Source organism: Triturus cristatus, chromosome 6, assembly GCF_964204655.1.
Source record: "Triturus cristatus chromosome 6, aTriCri1.1, whole genome shotgun sequence".
Taxonomy (NCBI): domain Eukaryota; kingdom Metazoa; phylum Chordata; class Amphibia; order Caudata; family Salamandridae; genus Triturus; species Triturus cristatus.
The window spans coordinates 561364380-561381066 of record NC_140589.1 but is presented as its reverse complement, the minus strand read 5'-3'; the positions used below and the strand labels follow the sequence as shown (position 1 = coordinate 561381066).

At 41.3% G+C, this 16687-nt stretch overlaps 1 protein-coding gene across 1 annotated transcript in view; it reads right to left on the bottom strand.

The window, feature by feature from the left end:
* LOC146817397 (dynein axonemal heavy chain 5-like) overlaps positions 1-16687 on the bottom strand; it is a 1608734-nt gene that overhangs the window by 864813 nt on the left and 727234 nt on the right. Inside the window, exon 38 of the mRNA XM_085609634.1 lies at positions 7516-7715. Within this exon, the coding sequence (XP_085465760.1) occupies positions 7516-7715 (200 nt within the window). The remainder of the gene's footprint in view (positions 1-7515; positions 7716-16687) is intronic.

The window sequence follows — 16687 nt, the reverse complement described above, 5'->3', positions numbered from 1 at the left end:
GATCCATTGATCACGTGGGAGGAGTATCTTAATGTTTAGGTTTAAGATGTGTAGATATAAGAATATTAGTGTATAGATGTGTAAATAATGATCTCTTAATAGGTTATAAGGTATTCCTTTCATGACAGCAAATGGAGCATTCATCCCTCATGTAAGTGCAGACCAGTGAGAAGTGAAATGTGAATGTTGGTGTTATGGGCCCCACCAGCGATTGAATGAGTGAATGTGTTAACGTGATATCTGGTCTGTGATGAAGGGAGGATATTTGGTATGGGTTTTGCCTTGATTCCTGTTACCCAGGTTTCCGCGCTGCAACAATGGAACCCAGTCTTTAGGGTTACCTCCACAAAAAGGAAGAGTTCCTACAACTCCCTAATGCATAGTGTTGATGCATTTTGAATCCCGTAGTTTTAGGGTCTCCTCAGGACCAAGAACTGGGAAGGACAGTGAAAAAATAAAATGAAATATTACACTCTCATTGGTCTTGTGGGACTTTCGATTTTAATTCAAACACTTGCAGTTGCTTTTAATTTTTCTATTGCTATCTGTTCCATTTGTGTCTGTTTTTCCATTAGCCTGTATTAGGAAGATGAAACAGAAAACAAAAGAACAGAACCATCTAGTTACAGTCCAGCCTCATTCAGTGTTAATCTTTTGTGATAACTATTATTTGTTGTTAAAAATGCAACTTATGTAACCGATGGGAGCATTGCCTAAGTGTATACACTGTTTTTCTGCTTTTGGCTACAATGTTCTCAATGGCGATTCATTTATTCCGTAAGAGGGCTGTATTATTAGCATGCTTGTAATTGGCTGCAGTCAGTCAAGCAATGTCTTTGTCGTTGCTTTATTTGTAAGGAGAAAAGCATCATTTTAGTTTAGTCTTATAAATGAATTTGCTTCAAGCCTTCAATTCTTAGTTAATACTAGGTTTTTTTGATCAAGGAGAGCTTACTTGTTTTAATCTAAATACGTTTGTGGAAATGCCTATTTTGCAGCATAAACCATTAGAGTGCTGATCACGTTAGACAGCGTCTAACCGCGACGGATCTTTTCTGTTTTTTTATGCTCTTTCACGCTGAAAACTCATGATTTACTTCCTGTCAAAGGAGGCATGCCCTGATGCGATGCTAATGGGTACTTTCATTAGGCAAGTGGGGCATCAAGGTTATTGTGGTTCCTTCACTGAGATCTTGAATCACAGGATTTTCTTAGTTGTGTGCCACTTTTGCCGGTTCTTAAAGAGTTGTATTAGAAAAAAAAATAAGTGAATTCATAGTTTTGCAATTCTGACATCTCATTTAATCCACAGATAGCTGTATTGAATAGCAGAATTCAGTAAGCTTCTCTTTGATTTAGACATCTGTCTAGGTCACTGCCCCTAGGGTCGGGCTCTTGAAATCATTTTCTGTATGCTTTTGTTTGTGGGAATGATTTACCATCGGCACTTTAACAACTTTTAAGGTGGATTCTAGATTTATGTTGAATAATCCACCATCTTATTTCCTTATTAGTTTTACCAATATAACGTTTCTGGCATGGGCAGATTATGCAATGAACAATATTTTTCATTTTGTAATTTAAAAATGCAGCAGATGTCCTTTTAATGTTGTCCAAAAGAAACTCCAAACCTTCAATTGTTTGGTTGCAAGTGACACATGTCCTGCATTTGGGGTGGTCTTTCTCTCTTGTTCTCTAGGAGTAAACCACGCCTCCCTTAATGAATATTTGATACGTTTGCGAGGGTATCCCTTCTCTTTAAGTTCATCTATGTGTCTTTTGCTTTCTTGCCCTAAGTGCGCCAGGTATGCCGAGACATGGGTCGCGGGCTCACTGTGCCACTGGATTCAAACTAGCCTGGCTGATGAGGAGTGATGCCCCGAAACTGGTCCCAGGATGCTTGGTTCCGGTCCAGGGAGGACCTAGCTTGGCAGTTCAGGCTGGACTGTTACCATGAGGCACAGGGTCAATACTGATTTGCATATGGCTGGGTCTAAACTGGAGTGGTATGGTGAACGATTCAACAATGTATTTAAGCCAGATCTCTTGACTGGGGGTGAATGTTTGATTTGCGCTGCATTCTGCTCATCATCTGTGTGTCTTTTGTTGACAGGATGGTGGCATGATGGAAATAATCGTCTTTCTGTGTACAACTGTGTCGGATCCTTAGAAATTGCCTATATGGCAAAATGTCTTTGAGACTTCGCAGGTGGAATTTCTCATAGTGTCATGCATTATTCTTGTCTTTTTGTTTTCCGATGCAGAGTTGTTGTTAGCTCTTCTTCTATTACTTTGACTTCTACATCCAACAAGGTAAAAACTTTATTGTTCTTATTCACACTAAATTCTATATCAGGGGGTCAGTTATTCAGCCATTGGCGAAATTGGTCAAGGGTTTCTTCTTCGCATGTCCAAATACAGAAAATGCAGACAATGAATCTCAACCATTTTGTGACCCTGTTTTGAAAAGGATTATTGTTCTATACACTTTTTTCTGCAAATTGGGTCATGTACAGTATCGCCATCTCTGGGGCAAAGGAACATCCCATCGTAGTCCCTGTGATCTGGAAGAAGAATTCATATCAAATTTGAAATCATTTCTTTTCAACGCTAGGCGAGCCAGGTCGTGTATAAATCTTGTAGGGACTGGATGTGGTCTAGAACTTGCTTCCAGGTATATTTCTATGGCTTTCAGGCCTTCATGTTGGGAAATTTGGGTATATAGAGAGACCACATCAACCGTTACCAGCCATTGTCCATTGGAATCAAATCCCAGACCTTCAATTTTTTTGCTAAAATCCATGATGTCTTGCAAGTATGATGGCACTTCATTTTTGGCTTGAGAAATAGGTTCCAACAATGAATCGCAGTCCCGGAAAATAGGTTGCACCAGGGGATTTAGTGCATTTTTATGTATCTTCGAAGCAAAGGACAAAACTGGAATAAGTGGATTCAATTTTTAGAGAAATTTGAATTCTTTGGGGCCGACCATTGTTGAAAGCTTCTTGAAGAACTCCACAGACTTCTCCTTGGATGGATTTGGTTGGATCTGCGGGAATTTTCTGGTAAAATTAATGATCAAGAATCTGCCTATTGCCTTCCTTGATGTAATTTTCTTTGGAATAAATCACCACTGTTCCCTCTTTTTCGACCTGCTTGATTACTATTGTGTTGTCATGTTGTAGTACACTTAATGCCAAACGTTATTACTTATTTATATTATTCTTACAAAATCCTTTTCTGCTTTCAAGTTGGTTCATTGCACAAAATACCGACTGTTTAAAAGTAAGTACCTCCTTTGGGATGGTGTTCGGGTGGGCAACAACTTGATTTGTTCCGTAGTCATGAGGATTCATCTTCTTGATGATATTCGTGATTCATTCAAAAGACTTTCAAGTGGACCTTTAAAAAAAAATCCAATGCTTCAGTCTTCAAACCAACTAAATCTGTGTGTGTTGAAGAAACAAATGACAATTCTTTCTCAAGTATCACTGTTTCCTCTTCTTGGTGAGAATTGTATGATTGATGATTTCATTGGTTTTTGGGATACTGGAGCCAAGTGTTTCTGATAAAATTTTGAAATGTGATTTGGGCCGAATATGTATATCTGACATTGACTGATGCTATTCGTGTATATGATATGATGTGTAAAATGTTCCAAGAAAAAAATGCTGAAGATACATTATGGAAAAAGAATGTGGCCGTTAAATTTCTTGATCATGCAATACATTTTTGTTTGTAAAATTGTTTCAGACAAGGTCCAGTGTTTATTTTTCAGAATTTTAGAAAGTTCGCATTTTCTTGTCTTAGCCATTTGGTGTCTGCAGCCCATCTCTTAGTCACATGACTTGGTGTAGATGAGAGTTGGGCTTTGTGTATACCTCCCAAAGAACCACACACAATGGGGAGTTTAGGTGTGACTGGATGGACCTTCACTTGCAGGATGGGAGGGACGAGCTGGGCCCAGTCCCACTTACACTTGAATAGGCTATGTCCTGTCTTCACACAAAGGGCCCTGGCTCCAGTCGTCTGGAGCCGGGGCAAGGAAGGGTGGGCACCTGTGCACTTCAAAGGCATGCCGCTAGAAGATTCTCCCCACTTCACAGGCACAAATGGGTATAAATACTGGACTTCCGACACCAACTCTTGAGTACACTTCTGGGCCTGTGGATACTTCGTCATGAAGAAGGACTGCTGTTCTGCTGAAAGGACTGCCACTTTTCTGGACAACTGCTCTGAAGGACTGGTGCTCTGAAGGACAGCTGCTCTGCTGTGCTGACCTGCTGCCCTGACCTGCTGCCCTCTTGCCTTGGTGAGAAGGACTGGACCTGCAACACTTGAAACGAGAACCCAAAGTGACTCCAAGGGTTAGTTGGCTGACCTCCTGATCCAAAGCCTCAGGGACACAACAGGCTTCCAACAACTTTGCACCTGGACTCTGCATTCTGTGAGTCTACCATGAAAAGTTGTGCCACCCCAGTCCTAGGCACTTGGAAGTGGACTTAAGGTGCTGTGCCAGCCTCTGTGGATCCAGAGGCACCAACGCATCTCCTCTGCTGTGCGGTGCACGCCTGAGCAGAACCAATGCATTGCTGATGCTACATGGATTGGGACCCGCCTCAAAGAGCTGCATCGTAGCCTTGCAGCTCTTTGGAAGCAACACATCCGCCCGACTGCATGCCACATCCTTGACGCCGAACTTTGCATCACAAGCTACATCAACGGCATCCTTGATGATGACAAAGGCCCTCACAGCGCACCCTCGCTGCATCTCAGAACCGATGCCTCACTTCGGCTGCTTGACTCATCTTTAACACGGATCCTCGCAATGCTCCACAAACCAGGATTTAAGGTACTCTGTTCGGCAAGCCTAACTGGGTCCCTGTAGCTGTCCTGCTCTGCATCATGGTTGGCCTGAACTTGTGACTTATCCCAGTCCGGCGACCAGATCCCACAGTTGGGGTTGTGCTTTTTGGCGCTATTTTCATTAAAATCTTTAAAATTGCATATCTCTGGTTTTACTGATTGGAAGTTAGTCGTTTTGGTCTTGTTTAGATTGTTCAATTTTGTTCGAACTTGGTGTGGGATTGTTTTTGGGTGGTATTTCCCTTTTAGAACTGTTTGAAATATTGCAAACATACTTAACACATTGCCTCTAAGTTAAACCTGACTGGTCTGTGTCAAGCTACCAGAAGGTTGAGCACAGATTAATTTTGGGTTGGCTTATGCCTCACCCTGACAAGATTTGTGGTTGCTGCTTGATCAGGGCTCACACCTCAGTCAACTAACAACACAATTTGTTACACAACCTACTAATATGTCTTGCAGCAAATTCTCCACTCACACTGCATTGTGGCACGACAAGTGTAATGAATATTAGTTAGGTAGTTCACTATTTGTGACCCCCTCTGATTGCTGGGCACACAGGGAATGTGGCCTACAAAGGAACAGCAGACCTCCGACATTGCGTTCACATTTCCAAATAGGAAAATAAAATTCAAAGCAGTCTGTGCTCTTTAATCTAACCAGTGGTACTTTAAAATAAAGCGCTTCCAGTTCGGGACGACATCGGTGGGAGCAGTTAATAGCCTCCTGGACCACTGCCTGCTCCCCCTAGACTGTCTGACACAATTCCCAAGGGGGAAGCTGCCCCATAGAGGACAATTCATTGCAAATCGTAAGTAGGAAGGGATAGCCCTTTCATGTCCCCTCCTAAATACAATTCAAAATGAGTAATTGAATAATTTAATGGTTTGTCAAGAATTTTTCAGAATTGCAAAGTGTGTTTAATGAATGGCAAAAAATAATTTTAATTTGTGGCTGCAAGCTGTGTGATTTTGTGAATTGCAGGATTTGTGACCACAAAATAGTTTTGTACATTTATCCCTTAGTTCTTTATGATCTTCCAGCGATATCACTCCACCAGTAACTCATTGTGAGATATGGCTTCATTAATAAAAAAAACCGATGTGTTTGCCAATTATGTATTTGTTTCAGCATAATTCTGGTTATAAAAACTGGCTGTTGTTTTCCTTGGGATAGAAGTGTATATGCAGGAGCACACTGAGTGGCTCAGTGGAGTCAAGGTGGAAGTTAGCAAGTAGCTGCAACACTACAGTAGTTATCAACATATTACTCTGCAACTGCTACATTTTACTTGGGAATACAAGTATTGCTGTCCATGGCTTGAAAGAATATTCTTTATGGCTTCATGAATCCCTTGCAATTCAATGTATTTAGTTTACAGCCCCTGAATTTTCTGATGCCCTTTGAATAAAAAAAGAAGTCCCTCACACAGTGAGGGGATTCATTTTATTGACACCTGTCACCAATGAAGCCAAGACTTGTAGTAGAAGCCACTTAATCCAGCACCATATGTGAAGCATTGAGGCAGAACATAGTCTACCTTTGCGGCTCAGCATACTAAGGACCACCTGGCACTAGGATCTAGTTTATTGATCCTACTAAGAGGTTTAGCTCAGTACATGATTTCACCCTTGCTCTTGTGCAACACTTCCAGCAGGTCAGTATGCAGCAGTAACATCTAATGGGAATGTGGTACTCAATTAGGGATGGCCCATAATGACATGGCTCATTAACCACCACAAGGGCAGCCCAAACCACCTGAACCAGGGGCATACAATGATTATTCCAAACAAAGGTTCAGAGTATACAATTTCACAGTAAGTAAGAACAATTAATGAACTAAAATTTACAAGTATAACAATGCACACATTGAAATACCAAAGGATAGAAGAAAATGGAATAAAAGACCCTAATTGAAAAATATAATAATAGAAAATGTATTCAGTGGAAAATATCACCAGGGCTCAGTATCGTAAGCTGGTACATATAACATATTACAATCATACACAAAACCAGACAAGTGGCGGACAAGGAGAAAGAAACATAGAGGGCAGAGTTTCAACACTTTACATAAAACTCCGACAAACAAAGCAATGTGTCCTCCAATAATTGCGGCCACAGTAGCGTCGACGGCGTTTCGACCTTTGGCTTTAATCCATGGTCATCATCAGGACATAAAATTTAATTGAGCATCCAAAATGAACAGTATATGTATCAAATGGTTTCTATGTTGCTCTAAAATGAATTCAGCAATTGACCACCAAGGCAGGTTTAGACAATTAACAGTCTCGTGGGGCCAAAAACTCGAATTAATCCACTTCAAATTAAGCCTGTGTTGTTACCAGGCAGAAAGGGCGTGCAGCACAGCAAATTAATTACCGACTGGCAGCTTCATAATGACATGGCAGCAAGAGGTAAAAGGGCGGGTTAGACAAACAAAAATGTTTAACCTCATGTATGTACAATAGCTACCAAAGCAAAACAGCACACAGTTTCAGTTTCAAGAAGTACTCTAGTTAAACTGAAAAACATTGTTATTTCAATGAAAATGCTATGGCATTCAAACTTCCAAAGAAAGTGATTTTTGGGCCCCACTCTGGTTTCGCCAGGAGAAGGCAGATGGCTTCTTGCCTGCTATCATAAAATTACCTGAGATGATGCTGGAGATACTTAACGTCCCAGGGGTGACTGAGCAGTGAGAGAAGGGCCAAATCACTCAGGAAATAGAAGCGTGGGAAGGCCTGCCTCATCCGGTTCAAGTAGGAGGTGAGCGACCGGAAACAGATTTCCAGCTCTTCCTGGACATGCTTAAGGATGACCTCTTTGGGGACATCTCCGGCACAGCAGCACTGGAGACAAAACATGCGACGTGTCATTCATGGAAATGCAGCACACTCAACTTATACAGTGCATTATATTATGAATTTTATCACAAAAAATGATTTATGGCTAGATGTACCAAGGTTCTGGTTGCAAAAACTAGGAGCACTTTGCGACCAGAAACTTATTTGAAATCCAAAGTATGAACTAATATATCGATTCATAAAATAAGCATTCGGATTTAACCACAATTCGACCTATCTGGTATTCATTAGGTAGATTGCAAATTTGAGCCTTGAGTTGTTTGGTCACAGTCACAGGGATTGCTGTCTGCAAGGGGCAGCAGACCATCATGCTTGTGACTGTTTTTAAAAAAGCTAACTTTTTTAAGTTCCCCAATTTCCTTAAAGGAAACGGAGTTGCTTTAAAAAAAATCTTTAAAAAAAACTTTCTCTGGGATTTGTCAGTGGTCCCTTGGACTACTGCCTACTTCCCCAGAAACCTTTTTAACTATTCACAAAGGGAAAAAGGTCCAAAGGAGACCCCTTTGGACCCCTTTTCTTTTGCAAATGAGTTGCCACCCCAACTTGGGGACAGTACATTTTCTGTGGTTTGCTTCTGGAATGTCATTGATACATCTCATAACAATTGGTTATTAGGAAGGTATGCTCAAAACATGCCCCAGTAAAATACTGAATCGGTAACCAATTGAAAACCCATAGGTTGTTGACAGAGGCATTCATGGCTGAACCACGTGTGCCTCTACAGCGTGGATGCAACCATGAATGCGTCTCAACCACACACTCCTTTACCATGCATGCTTTTACAACGATTTTCATGATAAAGTTATGATTGCTAAAGGAATATGTGTGGTACATCCCAAAAAATCACACATACACTGGACACCCGTAGCCATCAGTGACAGAAGTCCCTTTCACCTGGAGTAACTGGAACTACCCCAAAAGCATTTCTTTAGACCCTCCAAAATGGGCCTACTAGATGACATTAGACACCGGCCCCTCAGAAACAACAGCTTTTTTATCAGTGCCACTGGACCGATCCTTTTAAATCTTGGAGGGACACAAGTACCACTTGTCCCCGACTATCTCACCAAGCCCCATTCCGATCGAATTACAGGAAAGGGTATGTCTTTGACCTCAAGCACATCAAATCGCGACCAGACCTTGCCAACTCCTACATACATGAAACTTGCCCTGAGCCCTAAACTCACCTACCCAAACCACGCCAACTCCTATATATACGGAACTGAAACAGGTCTTGAGCCCTAAACTTGAGAAACTCTAGCCCACTCCAACCCTAAGCCCTAAAAATTAGCCCAATGCCCCCTGCCCTGAGCTCTAACACCACTCCCCCTAAAATCTACTTGCCCCTCCTAAACCTGGGCACAACTCCTGTCCGTGTCCTAACCAGAGACTAATGCACAATTCCATCTTTTAAGCACTACGGCATGTGAGGGCTTCTAACCACACTTTGCACTTTATTGGGACCTGCTGAAGGATCAACAAGCCCCAAGATCCTTTGCCTGAGCCCAGGAGGAGGGCTCCATCGCCACGCTCTTAAGCACTGTGGGACCGCGGGACGTGCACGGGCGCATGCCCGGGCAAAGCCAAGTCGACTAGTGGGCCACTACCCATTGCCTTAGTTTCTCAAGCTTCCGAGGTAATGTTTCATCATTTAATTTTTATGATGGTGAAACGCAAAGTCTCCAAACCTGATAAGTCTGGTCCTAACTCTTCTTCCCTGGATGGGTACAATAAACGTGCAGTGGGCTCATTAAGCAAGGAAATAGGACATGTGGTGTGCCGCTTATATGCTACTATGGCTGCAGGTCCTGGGACAATTGCACCTTTAGAGACAGACTATCAGGTTGTATGCGGTGCTGTCCCAGTGCCTGCCTGCCCAGGGGGAGTTGCGTGAGTCATCACCTCCTCTTGCAGCTTCTCCTGCTGGCCTTAACCCCATCCCATAACAATGACCCCTCAGCCAAAAGTAAAAAATGCCAGGGGGCAATGAATTTACACCCCTCCTTAGACATTTTAACCCAGAGCTCCTGTTTTTGGCCCAGCGAGTTCTACTGTATCCACTGTGCTGGATATAAACTTTTTGCTGGGGAAATTCTCGGACTGTGTGAGCGGTGTTGTTGAAAGTTTGCTATTCCCTATTTAACTCCAGTTAGAGGCCGTCAAAGAACTTTTATGAAATATTAAGTTAGGACTTTCCATTACACCTGATAGGTAGGACGTCCAAACCTACTCATTCAACTGCCCAAGGGGTTTTGCACCTGTGTCTCGACTTGTCTCCAAATAGGCACAATCTTCTTTCCAATTGTTCAAATGATAGGCTTTTGGGTCGCCCTCTTCCTGCCCTTCATCATCACCTTTCACAGCAATCTCAGGTTGCCTCTTGGCCTACAGCATGGGAGGGTTCCATACTCAGACGGGGGATTCAAATTTGAGCAGGCCTTTTGGTCTATCAGTGGGCTCACTACCCACCCAGCCTCAAATGGTTGATACTAACAGCCTGGTTAGGACCCATAGTATCTTTTGCCTCCTAAAGCCCTCTTGGGGAATTCCTCTCAGTTTACGAAGACTATAGGGTACAAATTAACAAGGGGGCTGTTGCATCAAAGTTACTGTTAAATTACCTCCTGCCTGTTGTTCTAACATTGCAATAATGTTAAATGTTCCTCCCCTGCCCCAGGGTACAACTTAGTAGCCAGCCCAGTTAAGAAATAAAGTCCTTTCCTGGTTACACACTAAGTTTATTTTCACGGTTTCCAAAACTGACCAAATGTACTTGTTTGGATGGCCCTACTGATCATACCCCTCATTCCCCCTGTCTTAATTGTGTGACTGCGGCTGATTTTGCTATTCCTGCTCCATTTAACCCCCTCCTTGCCATCTAATGCAGTCCAGTTAACGCAATTTAGCCCCTCTGATCTAGCTGTAACACCAATTAATTCTGGCTAAAATGGGATTTGTCATTTTACATCATTGAATATCTCTGGGTTTCAAAACAAAATAACAGCCCCAGACTTGCATAACATTACCTCTATGTTGCATATAATCTGCCTCTAGAAAACCTGGCGTGTGGAACCTACTCATCATGAAGGTATTTTTTCCCTCCTTGCTGCTTTCCCATCACCATGATGTTCCGCTAAAGGTCGTTTGCAGATCTTAATTTCAAATTTGTTACCTATTATTATTAGAAGGCCTGCTGTTGCTTACGCTATATCAATTTGTGTTTTTGTCCTTTAGGGGCGGGTCGGATTTAATGATAGTCAATTTGTTTGATTTCACCTGCTGTAATGTTTTTTCCGCCCTTGATGTTGACTTAGATGCGTTTATGCAGATAAACCATTACAATTCCCCATTTAATGGGCTGGTGATTTTAATATACAAAAATATTCCCTCCAGGTGAGGCGTGTATGTGGTATTACCAACCCAGTGTGTCTGGTTGTTTCACACTTTCCTCACAACGCCTATGGGAAGTCCCTAAATTCTATAAGGTTTTAAATATGATCTTTTGCTGTTTGAGAATTGTAATACATTAAATCACTAGCTGACATTCTTTCACTGGCAGAGGTGCAAACACTACAATCGACCACATTTTAATTACCTCTACTGTGAGTCACTTTGTTTCCAAATTTGGAGTAATTCAAACTGCAGCGAGTGATCATAATCCAATTGTCTTATCTGTGTTTTTTCACCCTGAAAGCTATACAGTCACCACTTGTGTAGCAAATGTTGCCCCTGTTAGGCCAAATGCGTCTGTATAAAATGGTATGAGGTTGATCCCTTGTGTGTAAGGGGAAAGCTGTTAGTCACGAATTTACCAAGTTTAATTATTGTTTGAGCTTTGAGTTGGACCAATGTACCAAGTTTAATTACTGTTTGGGCTTTGAGTTGGACCACTTTCCGATGATTCACGTTTTTGAAATAATTGCTAGCACACTTCATTGTTTTTTGATACGATCTTCTAGACCCACGGCCTCCAAGAGACATGGTTTGTTTGATCATTCATATACACAGGCATTTAAGACGTTGTGGATTGCTCTGCATAGCTCTCCGAGGGCCTATCTTGTGATTAAGCAACTAAGAAAGCAATTTAACGTGGTGTTAGCCTCCAGGAAAAAGATGCTGAGGAAAGAGGCCTGGTTAAATCTAGGCCAGGCAGTAGAGACCAATTATGCTATTTTGTTTTAGAGAATGGTTAATGCCCTTTTTTTAAAGAATGACTCTGTCCCTAAATTATCTTGGTTTGTCCCTCTCCAAGCATGGGTTGATAATTTACAAAGATCTTTGCTCCCCCCAGGAGCAACAACCTTGAGTGTAGCCATTTGGCATCTGTGAATGATTGTATGAGTGTCATTCTAACCAGTAGTAGACCTCTTGTATTTACCTTGGATGAGGTACTTTTAGCCTCAGAAAGTTGCACCGGGTCAAAGCTCCCAGGCCCGATGGTGTGCCAGTTGATGCTTTTAAAGCCATGGGTGAGTTATGGAACCCCATTCTGACCTGGGTGTTTAATGCGGCAGCTGGGGGCTTGATACCTTCCTGCTGGGCTGATTCCATCATAGTGCTCATTTTTAAGAAGTGGGACAGATCTGAACCAGAGTGCTACCACCCCATCTCCCGCCTGAACTCCTCTGAGAAGCTGATGGGCAGTGTTCTTTTGCAGAGATTTGAACAGTGGGCCACTGATAAGTCCATTCTTTTGGAAGTCCATTATGGGTTCAGTGGGGAGCTGGTGACAGTGGAGCAGAACATAAATTTAGACCTACTAATTGGCAAATATACCAAGGCCATGCCAGGTTCTTTCCACTTGTGCTTCGCTTTTCTTAGCAGCGGAGCACAAGGGGGCCATTCAATCTTGTGGCACACATTGCTCTCTCTTGGGGCCCCCATGAACATTGTCTCTTTCTTGTCTCAGTTGTATGAGAACTTATCTGCTAAGGTCCGTTATGGCCTCAACAGGGAATGTTCTCCTCCATTCAAAATCAAGAGGTGAGCTAGACAGGGGTGTGTCTTGGCCCCATTCTTCTTTTCCCTTTTTTTAAATGGAGTTGACGGTACCCTTTGAACTCCGCAGGCCAATACGCCTGTAGTTGCTGGTCATTCGGTCCAAGTGATTTTGAACACTGTCAACGCGGTCCTAATGTCTATGACTGCTGTTGCCCTACAGAGACTGATGGACACCTCTGCTGACTTTATGGAGGCCACAAAACAAACTAAAGATTAATATTACCAAAACATTCACGATTTCCTGTGGGAAAAACATCCAGAAGTGCAGGACAGTTTTTATTAAGGGCATTTCTGTCATGAAGGTCAACTCATTTTATTACTTGGGCATTCTTTTTTCTAATAATGGTTCATGGTCCCAACAATACAGAATGCTCGTTCTAAAATTAGCAGAGTGTGCAAGGGAGTCTTCAGGTTCTCCACACAAACTGGGTAGTCACCCTATCAGGGAAATGGTTAACATCTACAAGAACAGAGCTTAGTCAGCTGCAATGTATGGTGGGGGCTTGTAGGGTTATACATTGTGTGGTCTTCTCCAGGTGGAGGAGAACGCCTTTTTAAGGTGCCTCTTGTGTACCCCCTCTTCAAAAAATCTTCTATTGTTCACAATGAAGAGGGCCTAACTCACCTTAGAGGACCTTCTCTCGCTTAAGCTAATTACTCTGGTACTTAATTTGGACTAAAACTGAAACAGGCTTCACGAAATCCATTAGTTCGGATTGTCAGGTATTATGAATAAGTTTATAAAATCCTGTAGCACTCGTATATTGATGAAATCTCCAAATCACTGTTTGGTTCCCCAGTGCTTAAAGATCCATTCAGAATGCTTTCACTTCAAAAGAGCGAGGTCAAGGCCTCATTTTTAGATGCTAGGCTAGAAATAGGGCCCTTGTCGAGTCTAAGAAACTGACTGTTGTTTCATATTTGTCGAATGCTTTCCAAGAGGGCTTTCAATAGTACCTGTCCCTGGTGACAAATACCGAACACAGCTTCGTTTTAACAAGGTTGTGCTTGGGCATAGTCACCCTTCTTGTTGCCTTTCCTACTATGAATCAGTGGCCCAGGTACATGGTTCTGTGCCCAAGTGACAGTATTTTGAAACACTGTAAGATATTTTGTAGCTTTTATGATGGCCTAAGGAAATAGTTGTTGAAACCGATCTTTGTGGCACATAACATAAGGGACTATAGTATTGCTTTATGTTTTCTGTGTGCATTGGAGGATCCTAACTTATGTTTTAGTGCTGCCTCTTATATTTGGAGAGCGATTCGAATTAGAAAAAGTATTTTTATTTAATCATAGTACTTACTATGTATGTTCTATTAATTCTGGATGTTCCATTTACTACACTGTATGATTGTTTTACTGTTTTTAACTTGCTTTTATTTAAATTGATGTTGTTGTATTTTGTATCATCTGTTCTTTTATGTCCAACGAGATTGTGTCGAGTAAAGATTTTCTGGATTTTTAGAACTCCCAAAGTGTTTACCTTTTGTAGGGTGGAAATCATAGACGGGCATATGTATTAAGCATTTTTGTGATCACAAATCCTGTGATATGCAAAATAACAAGTCTTGCAACTGCAAAAGTACAGGTCACATTGTACAAAAAGCACTCTGCGAGTTAGATCAGTCTATATGAATTGCAAAATACACTTTGCAAACAATACTGACTTGCAAAGGAATGAGGAATGTAATGGGCTTTCATCACCCGTTTGCAATGTATCAATGGATTCAGACCGCAGAGTGACTGCTGGGATTGGGGGAGCAGATAGAGGTACCCACTGCCATTCCCTGAATGCCAACATTGTATTTGTATTGCATTTGAAGGAGACGCTTCAACCTGATTATTATACTTGTGGCTTGATTTTGGAGGTAGGAATTCAATCATTATAGAGATTCGTTTGAGACTCCTGCAATATCTTTCAGCCTTTCCACAAACTGGAATGTTCTATTGTATCAAACATGGCTGACAGGTTATTCATCACCATCAACAATGCTTTTCCTGCCTCCAACAATAAATGATCTTTAACACACAGCAACACAGTTTTTGTTCCACTAGTCTACAGAGATGAAATTTGATTGACAGTCAGTAGGGCACAATTCTCTTTCTAGATTATTTTCCAACTAGGAGAATGCTTCTTACTCAATTACTTTAGTAAAAAGTATACACTTCATTCCAGTCTATACATTGGCACATTCATGGGATCCAATGACGTTTCTTAGAAAAGCAGAGAGATTCAAGCTTGATCTAAAACATTCAGAAACTTCCCCTGCACCAACTAGATCTTAATAACACTGGTTCATGTATGGGGCATCAAGATCAGCTTTCTCAATCCCAAATCTAGAGTAGATGAGGACCTGCTCACAATTCATAAGATTGCATTTTCTCAGTTGCCATTAAATTTAGGTGAAGTAGTAATCAATAGATTAAATATAGCCTAATTCCCAGACAATCATCCAAACTGGTTATTTGCTTGAGCTGTTCCACAGGCCTCCTATAGGGAACTTTTGCAGGGAGCCTCGATCAAATGATGGAGATATTTTGTCTTGGGGTTTATGGTAACCATAAACTCTTTTCTTATAGGGCATAAATAAACAAAACTAGGTGTCATGCATTGTATTTGAAGGAGCTTCAACATCTTCAAGGAAAGAGAATAATTATGTAGATGATTAACTCACCCCTTGAGTACAAACAGAAAATGTTTTTTGCATCTTTATAGCCTTCCAAATTCTCCTAGCAACCATCACCTCAACTGATATTTTGATTTGTGCTTTTGTTTCACTGTCTATCTCAGAGTCAATTATAGCTTTCAACATTTCTGTGTCAATCAACATTGAGCTGGTTTTGTCTTTCGAATTTGACCTACTTTCATGAAACCCCCAGTCCATTATGCTCCCAATGCCACTAAGAGTCAACATAAAAGTGAATCAAAGGCTCAGAATGATCTGAATTTAGATCTATTGACTTCTTTGGAAGTGGGAGAAATATTATACTGAGGTTCATATATTGTGTCTCCTGGCAGGCTTCTCAAGATGACAATTCAAGGAGATAAGTGCATCCACTGAGTTTCACCTAGGTATCACTAGACTAATCAACTTCACCTTGTTAGACAATAAGCTGTCCAAGGTTACACCTGAATCATGGATGACTTGATTCACAAATTGAGTATAGCGCAAGCTCAGTACAAAATCAATGATTACATATGCATTTGACGTTTCAATTTGGCGCATATATTAAAGCCCCCATAATCAAAATGTTTCCTCATTTTTCATCCACTATATAAAGTAACTTGTGAAGGTCTTTCTCAAACACAAATTTAGTGGGTTCAGACGTTTATAGACTGACAAACTGAAGAATTGTTTAGCAAACTCATTTCCAAACGAGGCTTTCAACAGCATTGAATTGTTTAGCAGATAAGTCACTCTTTAATGACAGCTCAATTCTAAATAAATACTAATCTTCGACTTGAAGTAGCAATAGTATCAGTATGAGTATGGGGACAGGCAAATGGGTGCTTTCAAGCAAATGCCTTTAACGCTGTGGTGAATACTCACAAACTCAAGTTACAGAGCGTCCACTTACATTTGCAGTTCTTAATACACCGTAGCTGCAAACATAAACTTAAAAAGGTAGGTGTAAGGGGGGCAGTTACAGTAGGAAAGACCATGAGACACTATCATATTTTTGTGGGGGGTAAGAGAGAGGAGTTTTCTTCACATGAAAAAATAGTTTCTAAGTGTTACGAGATAATAGTAAAATCAAATAGGCATTTACTCACAGATGCCCAACCTAAACAAAATGTTGTGCTTTGTAAACATTCTTTAGTCATAAAGGTAGGGTTGTTATGCTTACAACTGGGATGGTATGCACTTTGCAGTTTCTCCAGGCATATGTGAGTCATTGTTATGAATCCTGAAGTAATAATATACAAAACATAGACAAAATCCTAAAATGAG